This window comes from Phocoena phocoena, chromosome 3, assembly GCF_963924675.1.
Source record: "Phocoena phocoena chromosome 3, mPhoPho1.1, whole genome shotgun sequence".
NCBI lineage: Eukaryota > Metazoa > Chordata > Mammalia > Artiodactyla > Phocoenidae > Phocoena > Phocoena phocoena.
Genome location: NC_089221.1, coordinates 47860403 through 47888245, shown reverse-complemented (window position 1 = coordinate 47888245; position 27843 = coordinate 47860403). Strand labels below are relative to the sequence as shown.

The 27843-nt window shown below is 37.1% G+C and overlaps 1 protein-coding gene across 2 annotated transcripts in view; it reads left to right on the top strand.

Annotated features, from left to right (window-relative positions):
• The window catches only part of DEPDC1B (DEP domain containing 1B), a 96926-nt gene that overhangs the window by 41993 nt on the left and 27090 nt on the right, over positions 1 to 27843 (top strand). For both annotated transcript variants that reach the window (XM_065874085.1, XM_065874084.1), the window contains exons 3-7: positions 6188 to 6323; positions 9984 to 10111; positions 11663 to 11793; positions 14547 to 14594; positions 20189 to 20329. In XM_065874085.1, the coding sequence (XP_065730157.1) occupies positions 6188 to 6323; positions 9984 to 10111; positions 11663 to 11793; positions 14547 to 14594; positions 20189 to 20329 (584 nt within the window). The remainder of the gene's footprint in view (positions 1 to 6187; positions 6324 to 9983; positions 10112 to 11662; positions 11794 to 14546; positions 14595 to 20188; positions 20330 to 27843) is intronic.

Genomic DNA, 27843 nt, shown 5'->3' with positions numbered 1-27843 from the left:
AGCTATATATATATATATATATATCCCCATATTTCCTCCCTCTTTCATCTCCCTCCCACCCTCCCTATCCCACCCCTCTAGGTGGACACAGAGCACTGAGCTGATCTCCCTGTGCTATGTGGCTGCTTCCAACTAGCTATCTATTTTACATTTGGTAGTGTATATATGTCATGTCACTCTCTCACTTCGTCCCAGCTTACCCTTCCCCCGACTGTGTCAAGTCCATTCTCTATGTCTGTGTCTTTATTCCTGTCCTGCCCTTAGGTTCTTCAGAACCCTGTTTTTTTTGTTTTTTTTTTTTAGATTCCATATATATGTGTTAGCATATGGTACTTGTTTTTCTCTTTCTGACTTACTTCACTCTGCATGACAGTCTCTAGGTCCATCCACCTCACTACAAATAACTCAATTTCGTTTCTTTTTATGGCTGAGTAATATTCCATTGTATATAGATGCCACATCTTCTTTATCCATTCATCTGTCGATGGACACTTAGGTTACTTCCACGCCCTGGCTATTGTAAATAGAGCTGCAATGAACATTGTGGTACATGACTCTTTGTGAATTATGGTTTTCTCAGGGTATATGCCCAGTAGTGGGATTGCTGGGTCATATGGTAGTTCTATTTGTAGTTTTTTAAGGAACCTCCATACTGTTCTCCATAGTGGCTGAATCAATTTACATTCCCACCAACAGTGCAAGAGGGTTCCCCTTTCTCCACACCCTCTCCTGCATTTATTGTTTGTAGATTTTTTCATGATGGCCATTTTGACCGGTGTGAGGTGATACCTCATTGTAGTTTTGATTTGCATTTCTCTAATGATTAGTGATGTTGAGCATCCTTTCATGTGTTTGTTGGCAATCTGTATATCTTCTTTGGAGAAATGTCTATTTAGGTCTTCTGCCCATTTTTGGATTGGGTTGTTTGTTTTTTTGATATTGAGCTGCAGGAGCTGCTTGTATATTTTGGAGATTAATCCTTTGTTGCTTCATTTGCAAATATTTTTTCCCATTCTGAGGGTTGTCTTTTGGTCTTGTTTATGGTTTCCTTTGCTGTGCAAAAGCTTTGAAGTTTCATTAGGTCCCATTTGTTTATTTTTGTTTTTATTTCCATTTCTCTAGGAGGGGGTCAAAAAGGATCTTGCTGTGATTTATGTCATAAAGTATTCTGCCTATGTTTTCCTCTAAGAGTTTGATAGTTTCTGGCCTTACATTTAGGTCTTTAATCCATTTTGAGTTAATTTTTGTGTATGGTGTTAGGGAGTGTTCTAGTTTCATTCTTTTGCATGTAGCTATCCAGTTTTCCCAGCACCTCTTATAGAAGAGGCTGTCTTTTCCATTGTATATTCTTGCCTCCTTATCAAAGATAAGGTGACCATATGTGTGTGGGTTTATCTCTGGGCTTTCTATCCTGTTCCATTGATCTATATTTCTGTTTTTCTGCCAATACCATAGTGTCTTGATTACTATAGCTTTGTAGTATAGTCTGAAGTCAGGGAGCCTGATTCCTCCAGCTCCGTTTTTCTTTCTCAAGATTGCTTTGGCTCTTCGGGGTCTTTAGTGTTTCCATACAAACTGTGAAATATTTTGTTCTAGTTCTGTGAAAAATGCCATTGGTAATTTGATAGGGATTGCATTGAATCTGTAGATTGCTTTGGATAGTGTAGTTATTTTCACAATGTTGATTCTTCCAATCCAAGGACATGGTACATCTCTCCATCTGTTTGTATCATCTTTAATTTCTTTCATCAGTGTCTTACAGTTTTCTGTAGACAGATCTTTTGTCTCCTTAGGTAGGTTTATTCCTAGGTATTTTATTCTATTTGTTGCAATGGTAAATGGGAGTGTTTGCTAAATTTCTCTTTCAAAAATTTTATCATTAATGTATAGGAATGCAAGAGATTTCTGTGCATTAATTTTGTATCCTGCTACCCTACCAAATTCATTGATTAGCTCTAGTAGATTTCTGGTAGCATCTTTAGGATTCTCTATGTGTAATATCATGTCATCTGCAAAGAGTGACAGTTTTAATTCTTCTTTTCTGATTTGGATTCCTTTTCTTTCTTTTTCCTCTCTGATTGCTGTGGCTAAAACTTCCAAAACTGTGTTGAATAATAGTGGTGAGAGTGGGCAACCTTGTCTTGTTCCTGATCTTAGTGGAAATGGTTTCAGTTTTTCACCATTGAGAATGATGTTGGCTGTGGGTTTGTCATATATGGCCTTTATTGTATTGAAGTAACTTCCCTCTATGCCTACTTTCTGGAGGGTTTTTATCATAACTGGGTGTTGGCTTTGTCGAAAGCTTTTTCTGCATCTATTGAGATGATCAGATGGTTTGTCTCCTTCAATTTGTTAGTATGGTTTATCACATTGATTGATTTGCGTATATTGAGAATGCTTGCATTCCTGGGATAAACCCCACTTGATCATGGTATATGATCCTTTTAATGTGCTGTTTGATTCTGTTGGCTAGTATTCTGTTGAGGATTTTTACATCTATGTTCATCAGTGATATTGGCCTGTAGTTTTCTTTTTTTGCGACATCTTTGCTTGGTTCTGGTATCAGGGTGATGGTGGCCTCGAAGAATCAGTTTGGGAGTGTTCCTCTCTCTGCCATATTTAGGAAGACTTTGAGAAGGATAGGTGTTAGCTCTTCTCTAAATGTTTGATATTATTCTCCAGTGAAGCCATCTGGTCCTGGGCTTTTGTTTGTTGCAAGATTTTTAATCACAGTTTCAATTTTAGTGGTTCTGATTGGTCTGTATATATTTTCTATTTCTTCCTGGTTCAGTCTTAGAAGGTTGTGCTCTTCTAAGAATTTGTCCATTTCTTCCAGGTTGTGCATTTTATTGGCATATAGTAATTTATTGGCTTGTAATAATCTCTCATGGTCCTTTGTATTTCTGCAGTGTCAGTTGTTACTTCTCCTTTTTTATTTCTAATTCTATTGATTTGAGTCTTCTCCCTTTTTTCATGATGGCTAATGGTTTATCAATTTTTTTAATGTGCTCAAAGAGCCAGCTTTTAGTTTTATTGAGCTTTGCTATTGTTTCCTTCATTTCTTTTTCATTTGTTTCTGACCTGACCTTTATGCTTTCTTTCCTTCTGCTAACTTTGGAGTTTTTTTGTTTTTCTTTCTCTAATTGCTTTAGGCATAAGGTTAGGTTGTTTATTTGAGTTGTTTCTTGCTTCTTGAGGTAAGAGTGTATTGCTATCAACTTCCCTCTTAGAACTGCTTTTGCTCCATCCCATAGGTTTTGGGTCGTAGTGTTTTTATTGTCATTTGTTTCTAGGTATGTTTTGATTTCCTCTTTGATTTCTTCAGTGACCTCTTGGTTATTAAGTAGTGTATTGTTTAGCCTCCATGTGTTCATGTTTTTTACAGAATTTTTCCTGTAATTGATATCTAGTCTCATAGCGTTGTCATCAGAAAAGATACTTGATATGATTTCAATTTCCTTAAATTTACCAAGGCTTTTTTGTGACCCAAGATATGATCTCTCCTGGAGAATGTTCCATGAGCACTTGATAAGAAAGTGTAATCTGCTGTTTTTCGATGGAATGTCCTATAAATATCGGTTAAGTCCATCTGTTTAATGTATGATTTAAAGCTTGTGTTTTTTATTTATTTTCATTTTGGATGATCTGTCCATTGGTGAAAGTGGGGTGTTAAAGTCCCCTCTTCCTATTGTGTTATTGTCGATTTCCCCTTTTATGGCTGTTAGCATTTGCCTTATGTATTGAGGTGCTCCTATGTTGGGTGCATAAATATTTACAATTGTTATATCTTCTTCTTGGATTGATCCCTTGATCATTTGTCTCTTGTACTTCTTTGTCTCTTGTACTAGTCTTTATTTTAAAGTCTGTTTTATCTGGTATGAGAATTGCTACCCAGCTTTCTTTTGATTTACATTTGCATGGAATATCTTTCCATCCCCTCACTTTCAGTCTGTATGTGTCCCTAGGTCTGAAGTGGGTTTCTTGTAGACAACATATTTATGGGTCTTGTTTTTGTATCTATTCAGGCAGTCTGTGTCTTTTGGTTGGAGCATTTCATTCATTTACAATTAAGGTAATTATCAATATGTATGTTCCTATTACCATTTTCTTAATTGTTTTGGGTTTGTCATCGTAGGTCTTTTCCTTCTCTTGTGTTTCCTGCCTAGAGAAGTTCCTTTAGCATTTGTTGTAAAGCTGGTTTGGTGTTGCTGAATTCTCTTAGCTTCTGATTGTCTGTAAAGGTTTTAATTTCTCCATCGAACCTGAATGAGATCCTTGCTGAGTAGAGTAATCTTACTTGTAGGTTTTTCCCTTTCATCACTTTAATTATGTCCTGCTACTCCTTTCTGGCTTGCAGAATTTCTGCTGAAGGATCAGCTGTTAGCCTTATGGGGATTCCCTTGTATGTTATTTGTTACTTTTCCCTTGCTGCCTTTTTTTTTTCTTTTTTTTCCTTGCGATACGTGGGCCTTTCACTGTTGTGGCCTATCCCATTGCGGAGCACATGCTCCAGACACGCAGGCTCAGTGGCCATGGCTCACGGGCCCAGCCGCTCCATGGCGTGTGGGATCCTCCTGGACCAGGGCACGAACCTGTGTCCCCTGCATCAGCAGGCGGACTCTCAACCACTGCGCCACCAGGGAAGCCCCCTCCCTTGCTGCTTTAATATTTTTTTTTGTATTTCATTTTTGATAGCTTGATTAATATGTGTCTTGGCTTATTTCTCCTTGGATTTATCCTGTATGGGACTGTCTGTGCTTCCTGGACTTGACTATTTCCTTTCCCATGCTAAGGAGGTTTTCAATTTTAATCTCTTCAAATATTTTCTCAGTCACTTTTTTTTCCTCTTCTTCTTCTGGGACCCCTAAAATTCGAATGTTGGTGCGTTTAATGTTGTCCCAGAGGTCTCTGAGACTGTCCTTAGTTCTTTTCATTTTTTTCTTTATTCTGCTCTGCAGTAGTTATTTCCACTATTTTATATTCCAGGTCACTTATCTGTTCTTCTGCCTCAGTTATTCTGCTATTGATTCTTTCTAGAGAATTTTTAATTTCATTTATGGTGTTGTTCATCATTGTTTGTTTGCTCTTTAGTTCTTCTAGGTCCTTGTTAAACGTTTCTTGTATTTTCTCCATTATATTTCCAAGATTTTGGATCATCTTTACTATCATTACTCTGAATTGTTTTTCAGGTAGACTGCCTATTTGCTCTTCATTTGTTTGGTCTGGTGGGTTTTTACCTTGCTCCTTAATCTGGAGTATCTGTGTATTTCTCTGTCTTCTTATTTTGCTTAACTTACTGTGTTTGGGGTCTCCTTTTTGCAGGCTGCAGGTTCGTAGTTCCCATTTTTTTGGTGTCTGCTCCCATTGGGTAAGGTTGGTTCAGTGGGTTGTGTAGGCTTCCTGGTGGAGGAGACTGGTGCCTGTGTTCTGGTGGATGAGGCTAGACCTTGTCTTTCTGGTGGGCAGGACCACGTCCAGTGGTGTGTTTTGGGGTGCCTGTGAATTTATTATGATTTTAGGCAGCCTCTCTGCTCATGGGTGGGGTTGTGTTCCTGTCTTGCTAGTTGTTTGGCAGAGCGTGTCCTGCACTGTAGCTTGCTGGTTGTTGAGTGGAGCTGGGTCTTAGCGTTGTGATGGAGATCTCTGGGAGAGCTTTCGCTGTTTGATACTACGTGGGTCCAGGAGGTCTCTGGTGGACCAATGTACTGAGCTTGGCTCTCCCACCTCAGAGGCTCTGGCCTGACACCTGGCCAGAGCACCAAGACCCTGTCAGCCACACGGCTCCAGGAGTCATCGTCATGACAGCCCTTCACTCCCCCACAGCAGACTCAGCAGCCGTACAGACAGTGTGCTTCAAATTGCCAATCTGGCAGACTGCCTGCAGAATCATTCCTCCTCCTCCTCGTCCGCCTTGTGGGGAGCTGGCGCAGCCAACCTGGCCAAGAAGACGAGGAAAAGGTGTGGGGTCTGCGTGCCCTGCAAGAGGCTCATCAGCTGTGGCCGAATGAATGCTTTTAAAAAATCATACATTGTTGGGTACTATTACCCGTGTGTAATGATTTAAGTACGAATTCATTACCTGAAGTTTGGAATTATATAAACTCTCAAGGATAAAAGAAGTGGGGACTATTGTTAAAATATCTGTGTTTCCCACTGACTGCAATAATATTTTCTTCTTGGTTTTTAGATTTCCTCCTTCCTCACCCCTGAGACCATATCCAAAGAGGCCCCCATATCAAAAGGATGTTATTAAATTTCCAGAATGGGATGATCCCCTACCAGGCACTTCACAAGAGAATATCCCAGTGAGGCCAGTTGTGATGGTAAGTGCCATTATAGAAGCTGGAGGACTAGCAGAGGGAAAGATAAGAAATAGTCTGTGAACCATCAGGCTTAGTCCAGTTTTTCTTTCGATCCCTTGGAAACAATGGTCTGAAAGCACTTTAAAACAATATCATATCCGTTGATAGCTGAGAGACTAGTAACACAGGAAGATTGGCTTTTGCATTTTTTCACTCTTGCCTATGGACACTGTGACTGAATATATGGTAGCTGTTTTCATATGTTTAGACTGAGCAGTTTTCTCTTAAAACTCCCTTCTAATTTCCTTTTCCTTTCTATTCTATAATTTTCCTCTTCTTCCTCTTTGTCTTCTCTTCCTGAACTTTTTTATAATTATTACCAGTTGAAAGTGTGAAGTTTGGGACATGGAAGATTGTGGAGTGAGTCCTGACACAATATGAACAAAGGTAGGTTCTGCTAGTTTTGGGAAACCTAAGCACATTGTAGAATAAACTACCTTTTTTGGGGTGTACTTCTTCCTTGAAATACCTCAGTAGAAAACTATTAAGATTGCCATAATGCTAAAAAATAAAATGCAGACAAAAATTTTATACTGCAGTTTTTAAGAATTGTACTAACACCAATGTTTTAAGTTAATCTAGTCTTATAGGACTGCATGTCCAGTTCATACATTTGCAAAGGTATGTTGTAAACGTTTTTAGGCAATGTGATTGAAAGAAAAAATTTTTTTAACGGAGGTTGTATTGTATCTCAGTTTGGAGAGAATAATTAAGCAGCTTAGGCTTTATCAAAAATAATTCAAGAAAAAGAGTGGCACCAGTGACAGAAATGGGGACTCCATATGAACTTGCAGATTTGTCAGGGACAGTGATGAATGTAGTTTTAAATATGTTTGATGAGAAAGGTGGGTTGTATTAAATGGAAGTATCTAACAGGCAGATGGAGATAAAAGCTCTGGAACTTAGATGAGAGGTCGTATTTGAAAGTCATTAACATTCATTCAGCAAAGATTTGTTGATTGTCTACTGTGTGCCACGCATCCTGCCAGGTTCTACAGATGCAGCTGTATGTAATATGGTTTTTCCTCCAAAAGGGCTCATAGTCTAGTGAAGTATTCAATATGATGATAGATTATTAGAAAACAGAGTGGAACTACTCTGAAAGAGTGAGCACAAAGGGTATTTGAGGACTATTTAATTCATTACTAATGAGGAGAACTTAATTAAGGTCTAGCTGATAGTTCCTGTACTTAAGAAAGTTAAAATATCAGCTCCATGAAATCAGGTTCATTTTTTTTAACATTTGTGTTTAAACACCTAATATGACACCATCAGTAGAATGGTTATTCAACAGACGTTTTTTCATTATAATGTCATCCAGTATTGTTTATACAAAAGAGGTAAAAAATCCCATATTAAACTAATGTGTATTTATGTCATCGATATAGTAACTTCCCTTTTTTGTTCTTTTTGGTTCTGTGAACCTTTAGGAAGACCAGCTGGTCATTAGCACACTTTCATGCACCAACGAAGAAGACAGTGTCATCTCTCTTCTCTCTTCTGTTTTCAGTTTCTAATTTTTCATCAGCCCTGAAGTGGTGGTATACCAGTGTCTCAGACTCATCAAACATTTCCCCCACAGCTTGTCATGTCGCTGGTCGTCTGTATGTATATTTCTGATAATGTTGCTCTTGCCTTTTCTTGTACTTCCCTCTAAATCAAGTGGTGGAGGTTTGAGCTCCTCACTTGCTACAGTTCCTCTAAAGCTTGGGCTGTCTGGAGGAAGAGAACTTTCCAGAGGAAGAATGGCAGAGCAGGATCTGTTTCCCCAGTTGGGCCTTATGCAGGTTTTAGGTTGATGAGGTTAGTAGTCAATAGAGAAACAGTCCATCTTTCTTATAGGACCTGAGCTCATATTCATTTCTTCTATCTTACTTGCCCTCTTTGTATCTCTGCCTCCACTTTGCTTGTTCATTTTTGTTTTTGTTCTGTCCTATCCTCTCTCTTGCCTAGCCATTTTATAAAATAAAATGAAGTGAGGCAAATAGAATGATTTGTTGTGTTTGCTGAGGGGCAGTGTAATGTGGAGAGGACAAGTGTGAGCTCTGGAGACAGACTGCTGGATTTGAATCTTGGCTCCTTCATTTACTAGCTGTGTGATCTTGTTTCTCTGTTTTATTCACTGTGTCTGTGTCTCAGTTTTCTTTTTGGTGAAAGTGGGATGAAAACACCCCCCTGGGGTAAGGTCGTTATGAGAATCAAGTGACTTCCTATCTATAAAGTGTATAGAGGGTGCCTGACACACAGGTTTTCAGAAACTGTTAACTGCTATTGCTGTTATTAACAGAATTGTTCATAGGTAGAGACAAAAGAAAAAAAAATTACTCATAATATCATCCAGAGAGAATTAATATTAACATTTTTGTTGTGTTTTATTTTTTCCACGCATGTTTTTAACAACAAAATGAGATCGTGCTGTGCTGTTTTGGTAGCCTATATTCTTCACTTACGACAGTGTATTGTGTCCATTTTTTCATGTTATTCAACATTCAACATCATTTTTAATATCTGCATCATGTCTATAAAGGATTATGGTTTATTTATCCAGTTCTTTACTGTTAGATATGTACCATGTTTTCAGCTTTTTCAGTATGTGTGTAAACAATGCAATGAACAGTATCTTTACAGATAAATAGTTGAGTATTTCTTTAAGATAACTTTTAGAAGTGAATTTGCTAGGCAAATGCAACAACTCATATTCCTGCCTTTAAAAGAGAACACCTAATTTGGATACTTTTAAAAAAAAAGTCACAAATCCATGTGACCTTCAAGTTTCTTTTGTAGTTCAGTAATTCTCCAAAAACGAAACTAAAAACCACATCAAAAAACAACTGTCCAGTTCACTTTTTCCAATTAATAAGATTTTTCTATAATGACACTTCTGCAAAAAACTATTATAAAAGTCCTTTGTAGGTGATTTCTAATATGTTTTGCCTTTAAAAGTTCATAGTTCCTCACTGTCATTACCAAAAGGAAGTTTTAAGATTTCTGTCTAGTAGCCTAAATGTGAGAAGGGAGATGCTAAGAATGTTGAAGTGCTAAAGCTATGTGACTGAGCAAATTACTTAACCTCTCTGGTCTTTAGTTTTTCTTCCCGGCCATCTCCAGCTGTCCTTCTGGAGCTCTTTTTTTTCCTGCCTTCTTCAGATGCCTAAGATCTGGGACCTGCTATCTAACATTGTACTTATTTGATCTTTCCTTATAAAAAACAGAGAATTCTTGAAAGTAATAGACTTTAATGTTATTTTAAACAATCACTTAATTTGGACAGTTTGTGAATTTGGATAGATATTCTTCGATGTTAATTAATTTGAATTAATGAAACTTTATTTTACTGCTACTTCACTGATTAGTTAGAACTCCCACAGGGAAAAATAGCTAATGTCATGCTTATTGCCATAGCTCTTTTGCAATTCTTGAATATTCATTTATGATATGACCTGATCTTTGAGTCATACTTTATTACTCTGCAGTCCATGCAAAGAAAGTTAATGTTTCAAATTATTATTTTAAAACAAGTTAAAAATAACCAAATCAAAGAAATTTCTCATAAACTCATACCTCTGTCTATTGAAATACTTATTCTCTCTCTTTCTTACTCTCCTCCCCCACCCCAATTAGAATTCTGAGATGTGGTACAAGCGTCACAGCATTGCTATTGGAGAGGTGCCGGCTTGCCGTCTTGTCCACCGCAGACAGCTGACAGAGGCCAATGTAGAAGAGTTATGGAAGACTATGACATTATCATAGTATGTGCATTTGCTGTTAATGAGACCTTTAAGTATTTTTCTTTTTTTTTCTGTTTTGCTTCACTACTACTCTCTGCATAGTTAATTTTCTGAAACTGTGTAAAACTCTCAAATTCGATTGCATTATTTACAGCTGTGCTCCTTAGCAAGCATAATTTAACTGAATTCTGGGAATTTTCTATTGTCATTTATATGCTAGTTAAGAATAGAACATTAAAAGTTCTTTTTTTTTGCCACTGGTCCAAAATTACCTAATATTTAATTATTTTTATTTTTGTTTTTTTAAATTTAACTATAGTTGATTTACAATATTGTGTTAGTTTCAGGTGTACAGCTTCAGATTCTTTTCCATTATAGGTTATTACAAGATATTGAATATAGTTCCATGTGCTATGCATTAAATCCTTGATGTTTATCTGTTTTATATATAGTGGTGTGTATCTCTTAATCCCATACTCCTAATTTATCCCTCCTCCTCCCCTTTACCCTTTGGTAACCATAAATTTGTTTCTATGTCTGTGAGTCTATTTCTGTTCTGTAAATAAGTTGATTTGTATTATTTTTTTAGATTCCACATATAAGTGATATCATATAATATTTGTCTTTTTCTGTCTCACTCACTTCACTTAGTATGATAATCTGTAGGTCCATCATCCATGTTGCTGCTGATGGCAGTATTCATTCTTTCTTATGGCTGAGTAATATTCCATTGTGTATATGTACCATATCTTTATCCATTCATCTGTCAGTGGACACTTAGGTTGCTTGCATGTCCTGGCTATTGTAAATAGTGCTGCAGTGAACCTTGGGATGCATATATCTTTTTGAATTAGAGTTTTCATCTTTTCCGGATATATGCCCAGGAGTAGGATTGCTGGATCATATATGGTAGCTCTATTTTCAGTTTTTTAAGGAACTTCCAGACTGTTTTCCATAGTGGCTGCACCAATTTATATTCCCACTAACAGTGTAGGAGGGTTCCCTTTTCTCCACACCCTCTCCAGCATTTATTATTTGCAGACTTTTTGATGATAGGCATTCTGACCAGTGTGAGGTGGTAACTCATAGTTTTGATTTGTATTTCTCTAATAATTAGTGATGTAAAAGTCTTTAAACTTTCTAGTTACACTGAAATCTTAAGCTTAATGAAACATGTAGGAAAATTTGGTCTCCTAGATATTTGATGTACAATAGGTAATTAAAGTTAACAATGTCATAGCAAGTTTTTTTTTTTTTATTCTTATAAAGATGTACTCACAGTGGTTTCTCATCATTGGATAAGCTAGTTTTTGTTATTATAATATTTTACTTAGAAAGTCATTTTCTTGACATTCAGTGTGTTGTGTTTTTAAATTAGTGAAGTACTATGTTAATAACAAAATGATCTAAGTTTGTTTTATATAAGCAATGTCTAACCTTTTTGCCCCACAAAGATTGGGTGAAATGTGTGAAAACGGCACATTCTAAAGATCGATCTTTTACAATGCCAGTTCTTGGGCAGATAATGGTTTTTAAAAAGTAACTAATTTAATCATTATTTATCTTTTTTAGTTTACAGAAAATCCTTGGCCTGGATTCCTTAGAAGAAGTTTTAGACGTTAATCTTGTCAACTCCAAGTTCATCATCCATAATGTATATAGTGTGAGCAACCAGGGAGTTGTTATCCTTGATGACAAGTCAAGTAAGTGCATAAAAGCCATTTTGTTCCCGGTTGACCCAGTACATTGGCTGTACAGGTCCATCAGCTTCTATTTGACCCTTCCCTAAACCTTACATATGTTTACCCCCTCATTACATATAGCCTTAGCTCACTTCCAGAGACCTTTAAACTAATTGTTTGGAGTCAGGAAATGTCATAGAAAGATGAATACCCAGGAGTGAAAGCCTCAGCAAGATCCATCCAGATGCTAGTTCAGTGTTAGCCACACAGGGCATTAAGTGGTTCTTTATCATCCCCAGAAAATCCCTGAGAAGTGAGTAAGTTTAATGCCTAACAGAAAGCTTGAGTCAGTTTTTACGTGGGTCCTGGGGTCTGACTGATTTTTTTTAGAGCTCTCACTGACCTTTTCATTATGGTGTCTCTGTCAGATTTTCTGGGATAGTCTTGGTTTATGTCATTTTTTTTTCCTTCTTAATAAAGGTAGCTTTCCGGGCTTCCCTGGTGGCGCAGTGGTTGAGAGTCCACCTGCCGATGCAGGGGACGTGGGTTCGTGCCCCGGTCGGGGAGGATCCCACATGCCGCGGAGCGGCTGGTCCCGTGAGCCGTGGCCGCTGAGCCTGCGCGTCTGGAGCCTGTGCTCCGCAACGGGAGAGGCCGCAGCAGTGAGAGGCCCGCGTACCGCAAAAAAAAAAAAAATAATAAATAAATAAAATAAAGGTATCTTTCCAGATGTTGAAGGTGCTTTAATGTTTTTATACTTTTTCCTTCAAGCCAGTTTACAAATTGGGAAAAAAGACATTTAGCAGCCGCCTATCCTGGTTTTTGATTAGGAAAAATAAGGTCCTGGTAACTGTAGTGAGCCAGAATCCCCAAACTGATTTAAAAGTTTTCTTCCCCTGGATAAGGGATAGACCAGAATTGGATGGACTCTTCTTTTACTTCAAACACTTGATCCTAGGAATTAGCTGGATCTAGAATGACGTTTGGATGTGGGAAGAAGGTATAGTACTTTTGGGCTTTTGTAAATTATTATTAAATGTAGGGCTGGATGCTCCTGGGCAGCAAACAAACCTGGCCTAGAAGGAGCCTGAGCAGTGAGAGAGGAAGAGGTTTTTCTAGGCCATGTTTCCTGACATGAGCAGAATGTGTCTTTGAAACCTGAAACACTTCCCCTTTACAGCCCCTCTATCAGGAATGAAGAACATTAGGAAACAGAAATAAACAGATTTGTGACTTCATGAGTTGTCAGGTTAACATCAACATATAAAATTACATAGAATGAGGGGGGTATTGTTGCCTTTGAAGTACATCTAAAATCCTTCCACATTCTCTGAGTACAGCAAACATGAATACTTTCAGCTACCAGTTGGATGATGAGTTGTCTTTTTTTTTTTAATTTATTTAATTAATTTTTAATTTTTGGCTGTGTTGGGTCTTTGTTGCTGCGTGCCGGCTTTCTCTAGTTGCGGTGAGCAGGGGCTACTCTTCATTGCGGTGTGCAGACTTCTCATCGCGGTGGCTTCTCTTGTTGCAGAGCATGGGCTCTAGGTGCGTGGGCTTCAGTAGTTGTGGCATGTGGACTCAGTAGTTGTGGCTTGCAGGCTCTAGAGCGCAGGCTCAGTAGTTGTGATGCACGGGCTTAGTTGCTCTGCGGCATGTGGGATCTTCCCGGACCAGGACTCGAACCTGTGTCCCCTGCATTGGCAGGTGGTTTCTTAACCACTGCACCACCAGGGAAGCCCCGATCAGTTGTCTTTTATTTTATTTTATTTATTTATTTACTTATTTTTTGCGGTACACGGGCCTCTCACTGCTGTGGCCTCTCTCCCGCTGCGGAGCACAGGCTCCGGACGCGCAGGCTCAGCGGCCATGGCTCACGGGCCCAGCCGCTCCGCGGCATGTGGGATCTTCCCAGACCAGGGCACGAACCCGTGTCCCCTGCATCAGCAGGTGGACTCTCAACCACTGCGCCACCAGGGAAGCCCAGTTGTCTATTATTTTATCAAGTACATTCTTCAGAAAGAAGAGAGCACTTTACAAGCCTCAGGTTCATTAGCTCTAATGCAAGTCAACCAACCAGTGTCTTTGCAGTTTCACAGACAGTGGAGAAAGTGAGAAGTGGAAGCATGAGTGCTGGCCCCGCTCATCAGGTGTCTGTGGCAGGGCCAGGGGAAGAGACCCTGTACCAAATGGTTCAGCTGGGTTTTTTTGTAGCAATGCTAGTGATTATTATTTTAAGGCTGTCCTAATACTAATAACCTATATTGATATGTCAGGGAGCTTTCTTGCCTTAAAACATTTTGAAAATTGAAACATGTAAAATGATACTTATATTGGACATCAGACATACAGAGTTTAACTTTTTTTTTTTAAGGTATCTGATGAGCTGGTTTCATAAATGCATTTGATGACTCATACTTTTGCTTTTTATGTTTTTTCTTCTCTTTCTAAAATTCTTAGGATAATTGATTTGCTTGTTAGTGTGTTTATTTGGAACAAACTATCAGATTTCTTCTTTTCCCTAAAACTTATACAAGTACATCTTGTCTTTAGAGAAATTTATATTTATGGTTTATATAATCACGTGCTGTAACATCCCTGCTAAGGAAAAATTATCTTTTAAATGTTCTGATACATAAGCAGGTGATTTGTGATTAGCAGGTATGTTTCATATTACTTGGGCAAGTATCATTCTTATGATACCAAGTGTGTATATAATCCCTTGAATTATAGGTAATTGAATAAAACATCTTTTTATTTTCCTTTTTCTGCAGAAGAACTTCCTCACTGGGTACTGTCAGCTATGAAGTGTTTGGCAAATTGTAAGTACTAAGTACCTGCCATTTTTATGAAATTAACAGAAATTCGTCCCCTAAATTAGAAAATTTTTTTGCTCAATGCCCTGAACATTGATTTGAGACCTTTGAGACAGGCAGTTAATTGTTCAGGGATTACTGTGCTTTTAATGATAAATTTGTGACATAGTGAAAGGGCTGAGTTACAGAGCATTTTTAAAGGGGTTTTGTGCTTCCATTTTCTTGTGGATATAATCACACTACAGATAAGGTCCATACTGCTTCTTCTGAATGCTTCATCACAGGAAAGAATAATTAGTAATATTGAATGCAATATTGTAATAGATAAATGCCTGTTAACAGTTTATAGGTTTTTATTCCTAAAACCTAAATTTTTATTCCTAAAACATGTATTCCTAAGTATGCCTTATATTTACCTCATTAGTTTACTCAGCAGATCCTGTTTCCCATTGGCTTTTTATAGGGCATTGGTTTAAGTTGGAGAGAAATGTTTTAGAAAACTTATCTAATTGGTATTCAGCATGGTTTGGAAGGAGAAGAACATGCATGCAGAGAAACACAAAAGGCTGTTTCAGCAATTTGGCTGTAAAATGAGGGGTCTGGACCTGGGCGGCCCCTCTGAAGTTTTTCATAGGCATATGAAATCTCCTTCACTGGATATCATAGGCACTGAAGAAATGAGTTATCATGGTATCTCATTAATACTACTATTTTTCTGGGATTTTCAGAAGGCTTAACCCAAAGAAGGGATTCTAATGGTTAATGGCTTAATCCAAACAAGTGATTTTAATGAGAAAAGTTCTAGTTATTTTAGCTGACTGATAATGGTGATATTTGTTCTATAGGGTCTTTTGAGTCTCAAAGATCACCTCAGAGAGGTGGTTTCTTTCTTCCCTTTTGGGTAAGACTAGCATGTACAGAGATACGTGTATACATTCTTGAGTTAGTAGGCTCTGAATTATTAATTTCACTGAAGTTAGTTTTGTTTGATTATAGAATGAAACTAAAATAACTGTTCAGCTCACTGCTGGTGATCTCAGTGGTAATATGTAGAAAATGATTATATACTATCATCCTAAATATAAATAGCAATGTTAGTTTGTGAGAAGCCCAAAGTTCTCTGTGTTTAACTATTAAGATTTTCATAGGTTTTTGGTTCATGTTTTGGAACCCTTCTGAGATGTAGAGTCCTTTGGTTTTTAGTTTGGGGGAGTGCTTTTTATTGTTGCTCAGTCATTTGAAGTAAATTAATCTAAATTATATCTTTGGCCGGAATGACAAAATAGAAGGTATAAATGGGTTAAATGACCCATTTATGAATTTTTGGAAAACCAGGGATTTTGGAAGTTGATCAACTGGGAATGAACAGAGGAAGCCAGTATAACAAGTTTAGGCTATAATACGTTGTAAAGTGTATATTAAGGTGTGGTTATGATGTTGAATTCTCAATGGTGATCAAAATGTAATGAAGAGTATAATTTTCCCTCAAGCAAGATTTATACATAATGCCACAAAACTTCTGCAGAAAGGTTAGAATAACTGGAATTACCGATGGAGAGGAAAGATGTGAGGATCGACTTAGTAATGTTCTCCACATTAATGTTATGTTAGGTAGAAATTCTTGGGAACAGGGACACCTCTCACACTTATCAAGTGCAGTGCTTTACAGATGGTTGGCACATCCATAAACGTGCTTGTTTACATGTCAAAGAAAAAAGGTGACCAAAGGGTGAGGTCAGCCTTTTGAATAGTTTTATAAAATTATTAATTTTTCCAAATTCTCATTGGCCTCCCCAAATTTACTTTGAGTCTCATCAAAGTCATGGTCTGTTCCTTATCCTTCTTATCTTTAATGAGTCTAGGTTCCCATTATAGTCCTCTAATAGGGAACAGAAAGGATAGGCTGATTATATGAGATTTTGAAGGCCCTGTGCCTCTTTTTCTGTAGTGTTACCGCTCATCTCTTCCCTTTGGGCCCATCTGCATTTATTGCAGACCATTGGCCTGGGTGCTTTCGTTGTTGGCCATCCTCATGGTGGGCCACAGAATGAGGGACTGATGCTAAATAAATACAAAACCAGGTTAACTGTTTTTCTTCCTTGTGCATGTAGATTGCAAGAATCCAATAAAAGGTGGATGTAAGCAACTGACAAAGGATTAATCTCCAAAATTTGTAAGCAGCTCATGCAGCTCAATAACAATAAAACAAGCAAACCAATCCAAAACTGGGCAGAAGACCTAAATAGACATTTCTCCAAAGAAGATATACAGACTGCCAACAAACACATGAAAGAATGCTCAACATCATTAATCATTAGAGAAATGCAAATCAAAACTACAATGAGATATTACCTCACACCAGTCAGAATGGCCATCATCAAAAAGTCTAGAAACAATAGATGCTGGAGAGGGTGTGGAGAAAAGGGAACCCTCTTGCACTGTTCGTGGGAATGTAAATTGATACAACTACTATGGAGAACAGTATGGAGGTTCCTTAAAAAACTACAAATAGAACTACCGTAGGACCCAGCAATCCCACTACTGGGCATATACCCTGAGAAAACCATAATTCAAAAAGAGTCATGTACCAAAATATTCATTGCAGCTCTATTTACAATAGCCCGGAGATGGAAACAACCTAAGTGTCCATCATCAGATGAATGGATAAAGAAGATGTGGCACATATATACAATGGAATATTACTCAGCCATAAAAAGAAACGAAATTGAGCTATTTGTAATGAGGTGGATAGACCTAGAGTCTGTCATACAGAGTGAAGTAAGTCAGAAAGAGAAAGACAAATACCATATGCTAACACATATATATGGAATTTAAGAAAAACAAGAAAAAAAATGTCATGAAGAACCTAGGGGTAAGACAGGAATAAAGACACAGACCTACTAGAGAACGGACTTGAGGATATGGGGAGGGGGAAGGGTAAGCTGTGACAAAGCGAGAGAGAGGCATGGACATATATACACTACCAAATGTAAGGTAGATAGCTAGTGGGAAGCAGCCGCATAGCACAGGGAGATCAGCTCTGTGCTTTGTGACCGCCTGGAGGGGTGGGATAGGGAGGGTGGGAGGGAGGGAGACACAAGAGGGAAGAGATATGGGAACATATGTATATGTATAATTGATTCACTTTGTTATAAAGCAGAAACTAACACACCATTGTAAAGCAATTATACCCCAATAAAGATGTTTAAAAAAAAAAAAAACGGCAAATACCGTATGGTAACACATATATGTGGAATTTAAGAAAAAAAAATGTCATGAAGAACCTAAGGGTAAGACAGGAATAAAGACACAGACCTACTAGAGAATGGACTTGAGGATATGGGGAGGGGGATGGGTAAGCTGTGACAAAGTGAGAGAGAGGCATGGACGTATATACACTACCAAATGTAAAGTAGATAGCTAGTGGGAAGCAGCCGCATAGCACAGGGACATCAGCTCACTGCCTGGAGGAGTGGGATAGGGAGGGTGGGGGGGTGGGAGGGAGGGAGACGCAAGAGGGAAGAGATATGGGAACATGTGTATATGTATGGCTGATTCACTTTGTTATGGAGCAGAAACTAACACACCATTGTAAAGCAATTATACTCCAATAAAGATGTAAAAAAAAAAAAAGTGGGTGTAAACAGTTCTTTTCCAAAGTCCTTCAGGAATAACATTTATAAAAACTAGATTAAAAAATAGTCTGAAATTCAACATGATAGAGAAACAAAAGATCTTAGAACTATGGCCTCCTCTCATAGGGCTTGCCATGCATTGGCATTTTTAGGGAAACCTTTTTTTGGCTTATTTTTGCATCTTTTTATCAAGAATGATGAAGTGTTCACAAAGGGGTACAACTGCTTAGAATGAACTGCATATTATCCTGGGAGGGAGTAATTCAAGGCAATGTGTATTGCTTGCTGAGACATATCCCACTATTTCAACTGACTAAGCTTGGGATATTATACAGGAGGAAGCAAGTAAAAATGGCTATGTTTGCTGCTAGGTTAATGAGGTACCACACATATAGTTATTTAATAATTTTCGTTATTTTAGTCAATTTTAGAACATTAAAAGGTAAGAGAATTTTAAAGGAGACCAACAAAAAGCTGTTTCCATAATGTCCCAATGGCCTTGAAATGTGAAGGCCCACAATACTTAACTGTTCTTTTTTGTTTGATACTTTCTCTTTAGTCACAGTGATTCTGTAGGAAGAATTTCCTATCAGTTTTTACTGGCTTCTCCTGCTGTCCTGAGAGTAGAGATCTGTTCCGGTACAGTTGTTAGTCTTGTGTTCTGCTGGCCCAGAACTGGCCAATCCATTTGCGTCCCTTTCTTCCACACTATGATGGAAATAGACAAGGCTGGCCAAGCAGCTCCTTGTGGACCACTTACCATTTCCCTCAGGCATGGGCAGATCCAATTCTTTGCTCCACTTGGCGATGTAAATCTTGTCATCTGTGTATGGATTGTTGGGGGCATTTGCTGCCAGCTCTGTAGAGAGCTAAGAGTTTCTTGTTCCTCTTTGGAACAAGGGGATCTCTGCCTCACTTGTTCCAGGCTTCTTGGTTCCTAGGTTGTTCCAGGTTTCTTAGAGTTACTTTGCAATATGACTCTGCTTGATAAACTATCTTTTTTATTTTTAAACTTGTTTTTAGCAGAAACATCAGTTTGTTTCTGCTTTGGTGTTATTTTCTATTATAATTTTGTTTAATAAAAATTCATTCAATGCCACTAATCACTCAAAAGCATTATTGGGTAAATAAAACGTAGACTCTTAGATCAAAGAATTCGATAGGAATTTAGAGGTCATTTTATCCTGTCTCCCATAGTCTTTGTTTGAGCAGCTTTAAAATTATTTTTTAAAATTTTTTATAAACTATCTTTTGATGGTTGGTGATCCAATGGAGAGTTTTATAATCAGAATGAATTTAAGACACAATGTAAAATCTCCTTTTCAGAATATCTTTAGGAAAAAGAGTATACATTCTTATTAGTCTAAAATAGTTTAGAGGCAGAAATTATTTCACTCAACTCTGATTCTTGAATTTTATTATATAGCAATGATGAAATAATGAAAAGCTTTAAAAAATTGCTTTATAGCTTATCTGTTACATATATGAGGTAATTACTGTGTTGGTTAACTGTGTCAAGACTAGGAAAATATCTGGACTTCCCTGGCAGTCCTGTGGTTAGGACTGCGCACTTCCGCTGCAGGGAGCGTGGGTTCCACCCCTGGTCGGGGAACTAAAATCCCATATTCCGCATGGCAAAAAAAGACTAGGAGAAATATTGACTATTTCGAAGAGAATTATCACTGTTTACATTTAATAAAAATGCCTTTCAGAAGGTCATAAAAGAAAGAGTCGGTTTGTTTGAAAATGGAAGTAAGCCAGTGATTTTCCTCATTGTTTTATAATAGATTTCAATTTAGACATAAAGTATATTTATATAAGCAAAATGTATAGTATTAGTCTTCTCCTTGAAAACTTTTCTGATCTTAAGTATCTGTACACACCACACCTATGCACAGAGACTAATACTTAGAGATGATTGCCCCATTAATGTTTCCCTTTCTTTCTCTTTCCCTTTTTTAACAGGGCCTAATTGTTCGGATTTGAAGCAGCCTATGTATTTAGGATTTGAAAAAGATGTCTTTAAAACTATAGCTGATTACTATGGTCACTTGAAAGAGCCTTTGCTTACGTTTCACCTTTTTGATGCCTTTGTCAGTGTATTAGGTAAGTTGGAATATAATGACCGTATATCTTCACTACTGATATGGAATCATTTCATTTTTCACTATCTTGAGACTTCCATTAGCCCAATTTCCATAGCTTTTTTGAAATAAAAACAGATGGGATGCTTGCCTAGTTGGAGTCCTGCTCTATAAAGGAGGAAAAGAAAATCGTTAAGCTCTGTTATGAAACCTAAACAAGGACCAGTAGTTTTTATTTCTTAGGGAGGAATAATATGTTCTATGTCATTTCTGTACAAAAAAGTATGACTTTATTGGTAAAGAATGTAAATTTGACATTTACTCTTTATGAGTAAATCTACTACTCTGGATATGACTTCATGAATAGTCAAGTGTGAGAGAGATGTTTTCATATAGAAATCTTATTTCTTTTTATAGAAGGAACAGGTTTTTGTAGGACTATTTGTTATCTGTGACATGTAAAATATAGTAACTACTGTTCTCTAAAACTTGTTGCTACTTCTCACATAGATTTATATTTCAGAATTTAAACTGTCAAAGAAACATGGTAAAAAGGAAAAAGAAATAAATATTGTTGGTATAGGCTTTTCTGATATTGTTCCTTTCTTCTTGGAAATCAGATTTTTCTGTTGATGTTGTGATTGTTCAATAAGTATTATTGTTTTCTTGTCCAAAAGTTTGCTTTAGTGACCAAATCACTGTGTGGGTATCATACTCTGTTATGTAAATTTGTAGGAATTAGCATCCTCTTGGTTTTGAGTGTTGTGGGCTTAGCAGTCTTCGCCTTCCCAGCCTTCCCATTCCTCCTTCCCTGTCTCTTCCCTTTCTACTGTCTTATTTTCTTGTCGGAAAGTAGGGATGCAGCCATAGTATCCTAACAAAATAACGTATCAGCAATATGTGAATAATGTACCTGATCTCTCAGCACAATACGTCGATTTTAAGATTTCATAGGATTTCTCATAATAAGAAGCAAAATGGAGCAATTATAAATCACGTACATAAGAGTGAGTTTGTTCTCAGAGAGACCAATATTGAGAACAGATGAAGGGATTAGACCTAGTACTGTGCTTTGAGACCACTGGGTCTTCTTGGTATTTTGTTTTCCACCAAGGAGAATTGGGGGGCCTATGTCCTTGTGAATATCATGCCTAATGATGACTACTTGCTGTTATTTAAGATGCATAAAGACTAATTGAGTAGATTCTCATTATAGCCACTTAATGCCATTATGCGACTGGTAAAAGACAAATTCTAAAGACAGGATTAAAAACCACTTCTTAGATTTTCTTCTCATTTTCCATTTTCATAATGTTTTATGGTAGAATTTAGAAACAAAAGAACTTGGAACTTAAAAAAAACCGAATTCCAATTTTTAAAAATTTTAATTTTTTATTGGAGTATAGTTGATTAACAATGTTGTGTTAGTTTCAGGTGAACATCAAAGTGATTCAGTTATACATGTATCTATTCTTTTTCCCATTTAGGTTATTACAGAATACTGAGCAGAGTTCCCTGTGCTGTACAGTAGATCCTTGTTGGTTATCTATTTTAAATACAGCAGTGTGTACATGTCAATCCCAAACTCTGTATCTATCCCCTCCTCCCAACCTTCCCCTCTGGTAACCATAAGTTCATTCTCTAAGTCTGTGAGTCTGTTTCTGTTTTGTAATAAGTTCATTTGTATCAATTTTTTTAGATTCCACATATAAGCGATATCATATGTTATTTGTCTTTCTCTGTCTGACTTCACTTAGTATGATAATCTCCAGGTCCATCCATGTTGGTGCAAATGACATTATTTCATTTACTTTGATGGCTGAGTAATATTCTTTTGTACATATGTACCACTTCTTTATCCATTCATCTGTTAGTTGGTGGACATTTAGGTTGCTTCCATGTCTTGGCTATTGTAAACAGCACTGCAGTGAACATTGGGGTACATGTATCCTTTTGATCCATGTTTTGTTCTGGATATATGCCCAGGAGTGGAATTGTTGAATCGTGAGGTAGGTTTATTTTTACTTTCTTAAGGAACCTCCATACTGTTCTCCACAGTGGCTGTATCAATTTACATTCCCACCAACAGTGTAGGAGGGTTCCCTTTTCTCCACACCCTCTCCAGCATTTATTGTTTGTAGATTTTTTGATGATGGCCATTCTGACTGGTGTGAGGTGATATCTCATTGTAGTTTTGATTTGCATTTCTCTAATAATTAGTGATGTTGATTATCTGTTCGTATGCCTCTTGGCCACTTGTATCTTCTTTGGAGAAATGTCCATTTAGGTCTTCTGTCCATTTTTTGATTGTGTGTGTGTGTGTGTGTGTGTGTGTGTGTGTTTTATATTGAGCCACATGAGCTGTTTGTAAATTTTGGAGATTAATTGCTTGTTGGTCGTATCATTTGCAAATATTTTCTCTCATTCTGTGGGTTGTCTTTTCATCTTGTTTATGGTTTCCTTTGCTGTGCAAAAGCTTTTAAGTTTAATTAGGTCCCATTTGTTTTTGTTTTCATTTCCATTACTCTAGGAGATGGACCAAAAAAGATCTTTCTGTGATTTATGTCAAAGAGTGTTTTCCTCTAAGAGTTTAATAGTATCTGGCCTTACATTTAGGTCTTTAATTCATTTTATTTTTGTGTTTGGTGTTAAAGAATGTTCTAATTTCATTTTTTTTACATGTTGCTGTCCAGTTTTCCCAGTACCATTTATTGAAGAGACTGTCTTTTCTCCAGTGTATAGTCTTGCCTCCTTTGTCATAGATTAATTAACCATCGGTACGTGAGTTTATTTCTTGGCTTTCTATCCTGTTTCATTGATCTATATTTCTGTTTTTCTGCCAGTACCATACTGTCTTGGTTACTGTAGCTTTGTAGTATAGTTTTGAAGTCAGGGAGCCTGATTCCTCCAGCTCCGTTTTCCATTCTCAAGATTCCTTTGGCTATTGGGGGTCTTTTGTGTTTCCATACAAATTGTGAAAGTTTTTGTTCTAGTTCTGTGAAAAATGCCACTTGTAATTAGATAGGGATTGCACTGAATCTGTAGATTACCTTGGATAGTATAGTCATTTTGACAATATTGATTCTTCCAATCCAGGAACATGGTATATCTTTCCATCTGTTTGTGTCATCTTCGATTTCTTTCATCAGTGTCTTACAGTTTCCAGAGTACAGGTCTTTTGTCTCCTTAGGTAGGTTTATTCCTAGGTATTATAATCTTTTTGATGCGATGGTAAATGGGATTGTTTCTTTAATTTCTCTTTCTGATCATTGGTAGTTAGTGTATAGAAATGCAACAGATTTCTGTGTATTAATTTTGTATCCTGTAACTTTACCAGATTCATTGATGAGCTCTAGTAGTTTTCTGGTGGCACCTTTAGGATTTTCTATGTATAGTATTATGTCATCTGCAAACAGTGACAGTTTTACTTCTTCTTTTCTAATTTGGATTCCTTTTATTTCTTTTTCTTCTCTGATTGCTTTTACTAAGACTTCCAAAACTATGTTGAATAAAAGTGGCCATCCTTGTCTTGTACATGATCTTAGAGGAAGTGCTTTCAGCTTTTCACTGTTGAGTATGATGTTAGCTGTAAGTTTGTCATATATGGCCTTTATTATGTTGAGGTATGTTCCCTCTATGCCCACTTTCTGGAGAGTTGTTTTTTTTTTTATCATAAATGGACGTTGAATTTTGTCAAAAGCTTCTTCTGCATCTATTGAGATGATCATATGGTTTTTATTCTTCAATTTGTTGATGTGGTGTATAACACTGATTGATTTGCAGATATTGAAAAACCTTTGCATCCCTGGGATAAATCTGACTTGGTCATAGTGTATGATCATTGTAATTCAGTGTTGGATTTAGTTTGCTAGTATTTTGCTGAGGATTTTTGCATCTATGTTCATCAGTGATATTGGCCTGTGATTTTCTTTTTGTGTGGTATCTTTGTCTGGTTTTGGTATCAGGGTGAGGGTGGCCTCATAGAATGATTTTGGGGGTTTTCTTTCCTCAGCAGTGTTCTGGAATAGTTCAGAAGGGTAGGTGTTAACTCTTCTCTAAATGTTCGATGGAATTTTCCTGTGAAGCCAACTGGTCCTGGACTTTTGTTCATTGGGAGTTTTTTTTTTAACATCTTTATTGGAGTTTAATTGCTTTACAATGGTGTGTTAGTTTCTGCTGTATAACAAAGTGAATCAGCTATACATATACATACATCCCCATATCTCCTCCCTCTTGCGTCTCCCTCCCACCCTCCATATCCCACCCTTTTAGGTGGACACAAAGCACCGAGCTGACCTCTCTGTGCTATGTGGCTGCTTCCCACTAGTTATCTGTTTTACATTTACTAGTGTATATTATGTCCATGCTACTCTGTCTCTTTGTCCCAGCTTACCCTTCCCCCTCACCGTGTCCTCAAGTCCATTCTCTATGTCTGTGTCTTTATTCCTGTCCTGCTGTTGAGAGTTTTTTTTTTTTTATCACAGTTTCAGTTTCAGTACTTGTGATAGGTCTGTTCATATTTTCTGTTTTTTCCTGGCTCACTCTTGGGATATTGTACCTTTCTAAGAATTTGTCCATTTCTTCTTGGTTGTCCTTTTTATTGGCATATAGTTGCTTGTAGTAGTCTCTTATGATCCTTTGTATTTCTGTGGTGTCCATTGTAACTTCTTTTTCATTTCTAATTTTATTGATTTGAGCCTTCTCCCTCTTTTTCTTAATCTGTCTGGATAAAGGTTTGTTAATTTTGTTTATCTTTACAAAGAACTAGCTTTTAGTTTCATTGATCTTTTCTATTTTCTTCATTTGTATTTCATTTATTTCTGCTCTGATCTTTATGATTTCTTTCCTTCTACTAACTGTGGGTTTTGTTTGTTCTTTCTCTAGTTGCTTTAGGTGCAAGGTTAGGTTGTTTATTTGTGATTTTTCTTGTTTCCTGATGTAAGATTGTATTACTATGAACTTGCCCCTTAGAACTACTTTTGCTGCATCCCATAGGTTTTGGATTTTTGTGTTTTCATTTTTATATGTCTCTAGGTATTTTTTGATTTCCCCTTTTGATTTCTTCAGTGATGCGTTGGGTGTTTAGAAGCATATTGTTTAGCCTCCATGTGTTTGTGTTTTTCACCTTTTTTTTTTTTTTTGTGGTTGATTTCTAATCTCGTAGTGTTGTGGTTGGAAAAGTTGCTTGATATGATTCCAGTTTTCTTAAATTTACTGAGGCTTGCTTTGTGGCCCAGCATGTGATCAATCCTGGAGAATGTTCCATGTGCACTTGAGAAGAATGTTTATTCTGCTGCTTTTGGATGGAATGCTTTATAAATATCAATTAAGTTCATCTGGTCTAATGTGTCATTTAAGGCCTGTGTTTCCTTATTGATTTTCTATCTGGATGATCTGATAGAAATGGATGGACCATCTTGATGGTCCATTGATGAAAGTTTGGTGTTAAAGTCCCCCACTATTATTGTGTTACTGTTGATTTCTCCTTTTACGGCTGTTAGTATTTGCCTTATATATTGAGGTGCTCCTATGTTGGGTGCATATATATTTACAATTGTTATACCTTCTTCTTGGATTGATTCCTTGATCATTATGTAGTGTCGTCCTTTGTCTGTTACAACAGTCTGATATGAGTATTGCCACTCCAGCTTTCTTTTGATTTCCATTTGCATGGAATACCTTTTTCCATCCTCTCACTTTCAGTGTGTATGTCTCTAGATCTGAAGTGGTTCTCCTGTAGACATGTATATACGGGTCTTGTTTTTATATCCATTCAGCCAGTCTATGTCTTTTGGTTGGAGCATTTAATCCATTTACATTTAAGATAATTATTGATATGCATGTTCTTACTGCCATTTTGTTAATTGTTTTGGATTTGTTTTTGTAGGTGTTTTTTCTTCCCTTCCTCTTTTATTCTCTTGTAATTTGATAACTAACTTTAGTGTTGTGTTTGGATTCCTTTCTTTCTCATGCGTATGTATCTATTGTAGATTTTCAGTTTGTGGTTACCCTGAGGTTTTGATATAGCAGTCTCTATATATAAACAAGATTGTTTTAAGTTGTTGGTCTTTTGATTTCAAGTGCATTTCCAATATCCTGCATTTGTGTTCTCTTCTTCTTGCAGTTGCTGGTTTTGATATCTCATTTGTGTGCAGATGATTTCCAACCTTTACTGTGTGCTTGCCTTTACCAGTGAGCTTTTCCATTTGCTATTTTCTTGTTTCTAGTTGTGGCCTTTCCTTTTCCACTTAGAGAAGTTCCTTTAGCATTTGTTGCAAAGCTGGTCTGGTGGTGCTGAATCCTCTTAGCTTTTGCTTGTCTGTAAAGCTTTTGATTTCTCTGTGGAATCTGAATGAGAGCCTTTCTGGGTAGAGTCAGTTGGAAGCTCAGTGGAAGCTGACTGAAGAAATTCTCATTTGAGGACTGGCTTCTAGGAAATCAAATGGAAGGTGTTTAAAAATGTATGAGTTCCAATCTGCATCAGTTACATTTGTGATATCATTGGTCTGTTCTACCCCCAACTGTTCATTTTGATCTCATCTAGGAATTAAAGCTGGTTGTTTCCAAATTGATGTCAGAGTCAGCCATCTGCTAAAATATTTTCAGTAGAGGCTTTGAGGTGGAAAAGGATGGATAGAATGGAGAATTTATTATTCTTAGGTGTCAGCAATAATAGACTAGTGTGTATAGATGGTGACATATATTAAATTTCCCTGATCAGTCCTGCTCAAGTGAATATATTTCAGACACCCTGCATTGAAAACCATAGTTTTTAGAACTTTACATAGTGAAAGAAAAAAGTCTTCTAGGTTATGAGGACCATAATTTGTTTATATGAATAACAAAGATTATCTAATATAGCAATCCTGTTAGAATCTGTGGGAAAGTGTATCATATCTAGGTCTGTGCAAACTAGATACATAGGTTGAATCCCAGGAGGAATTAGTCATTCCTTAAACCTTTTGACTTACTTTGATTGGAATAGGATCCCCTTAGATAAAATGCTTTAAAGTAGGTAATCAGTCTACTTTGTTGTAGAAGCTAATTCTGCAGCAATTTCAATGGAAATGGTTTTTAGTTTAGTTAATGAATTTCTTTTGAGGGTTATTCCTTTGCTTCTTGCATGAAATAATTCTGGCTTTATGCCATAACTGTGACCCTGAGAACAGTCATTGATAGGTGAAACAGGATATCGAAGTGTTCTTAAAAAAATGAAAAAAAAAGAGACATTTTTGGAGGTTTAAGACTTACCCTTTACTTATACTATACTTGGTCTCAGCAGTCTGACCTAACAACATAACTGTGACTAGTAATAAATCTTCATTTCCAAAATGGCAGTTCCTTATATTAAGATCAGAGTTTGGCTGACTCTTGAATAGGGTGAGTGAGATAGTATAGCAGCCTTTACACACACTTCACATGCACCCTAGAATCCACTGAGCTGTGTAGCTTGCAATAAGTTGGCATACTGAGGAAAAGAGAAGGCAGAAAGGAAGCACAAAGGGGCATGGGAGCAGGGAAGAGTGTTTTGGAAAA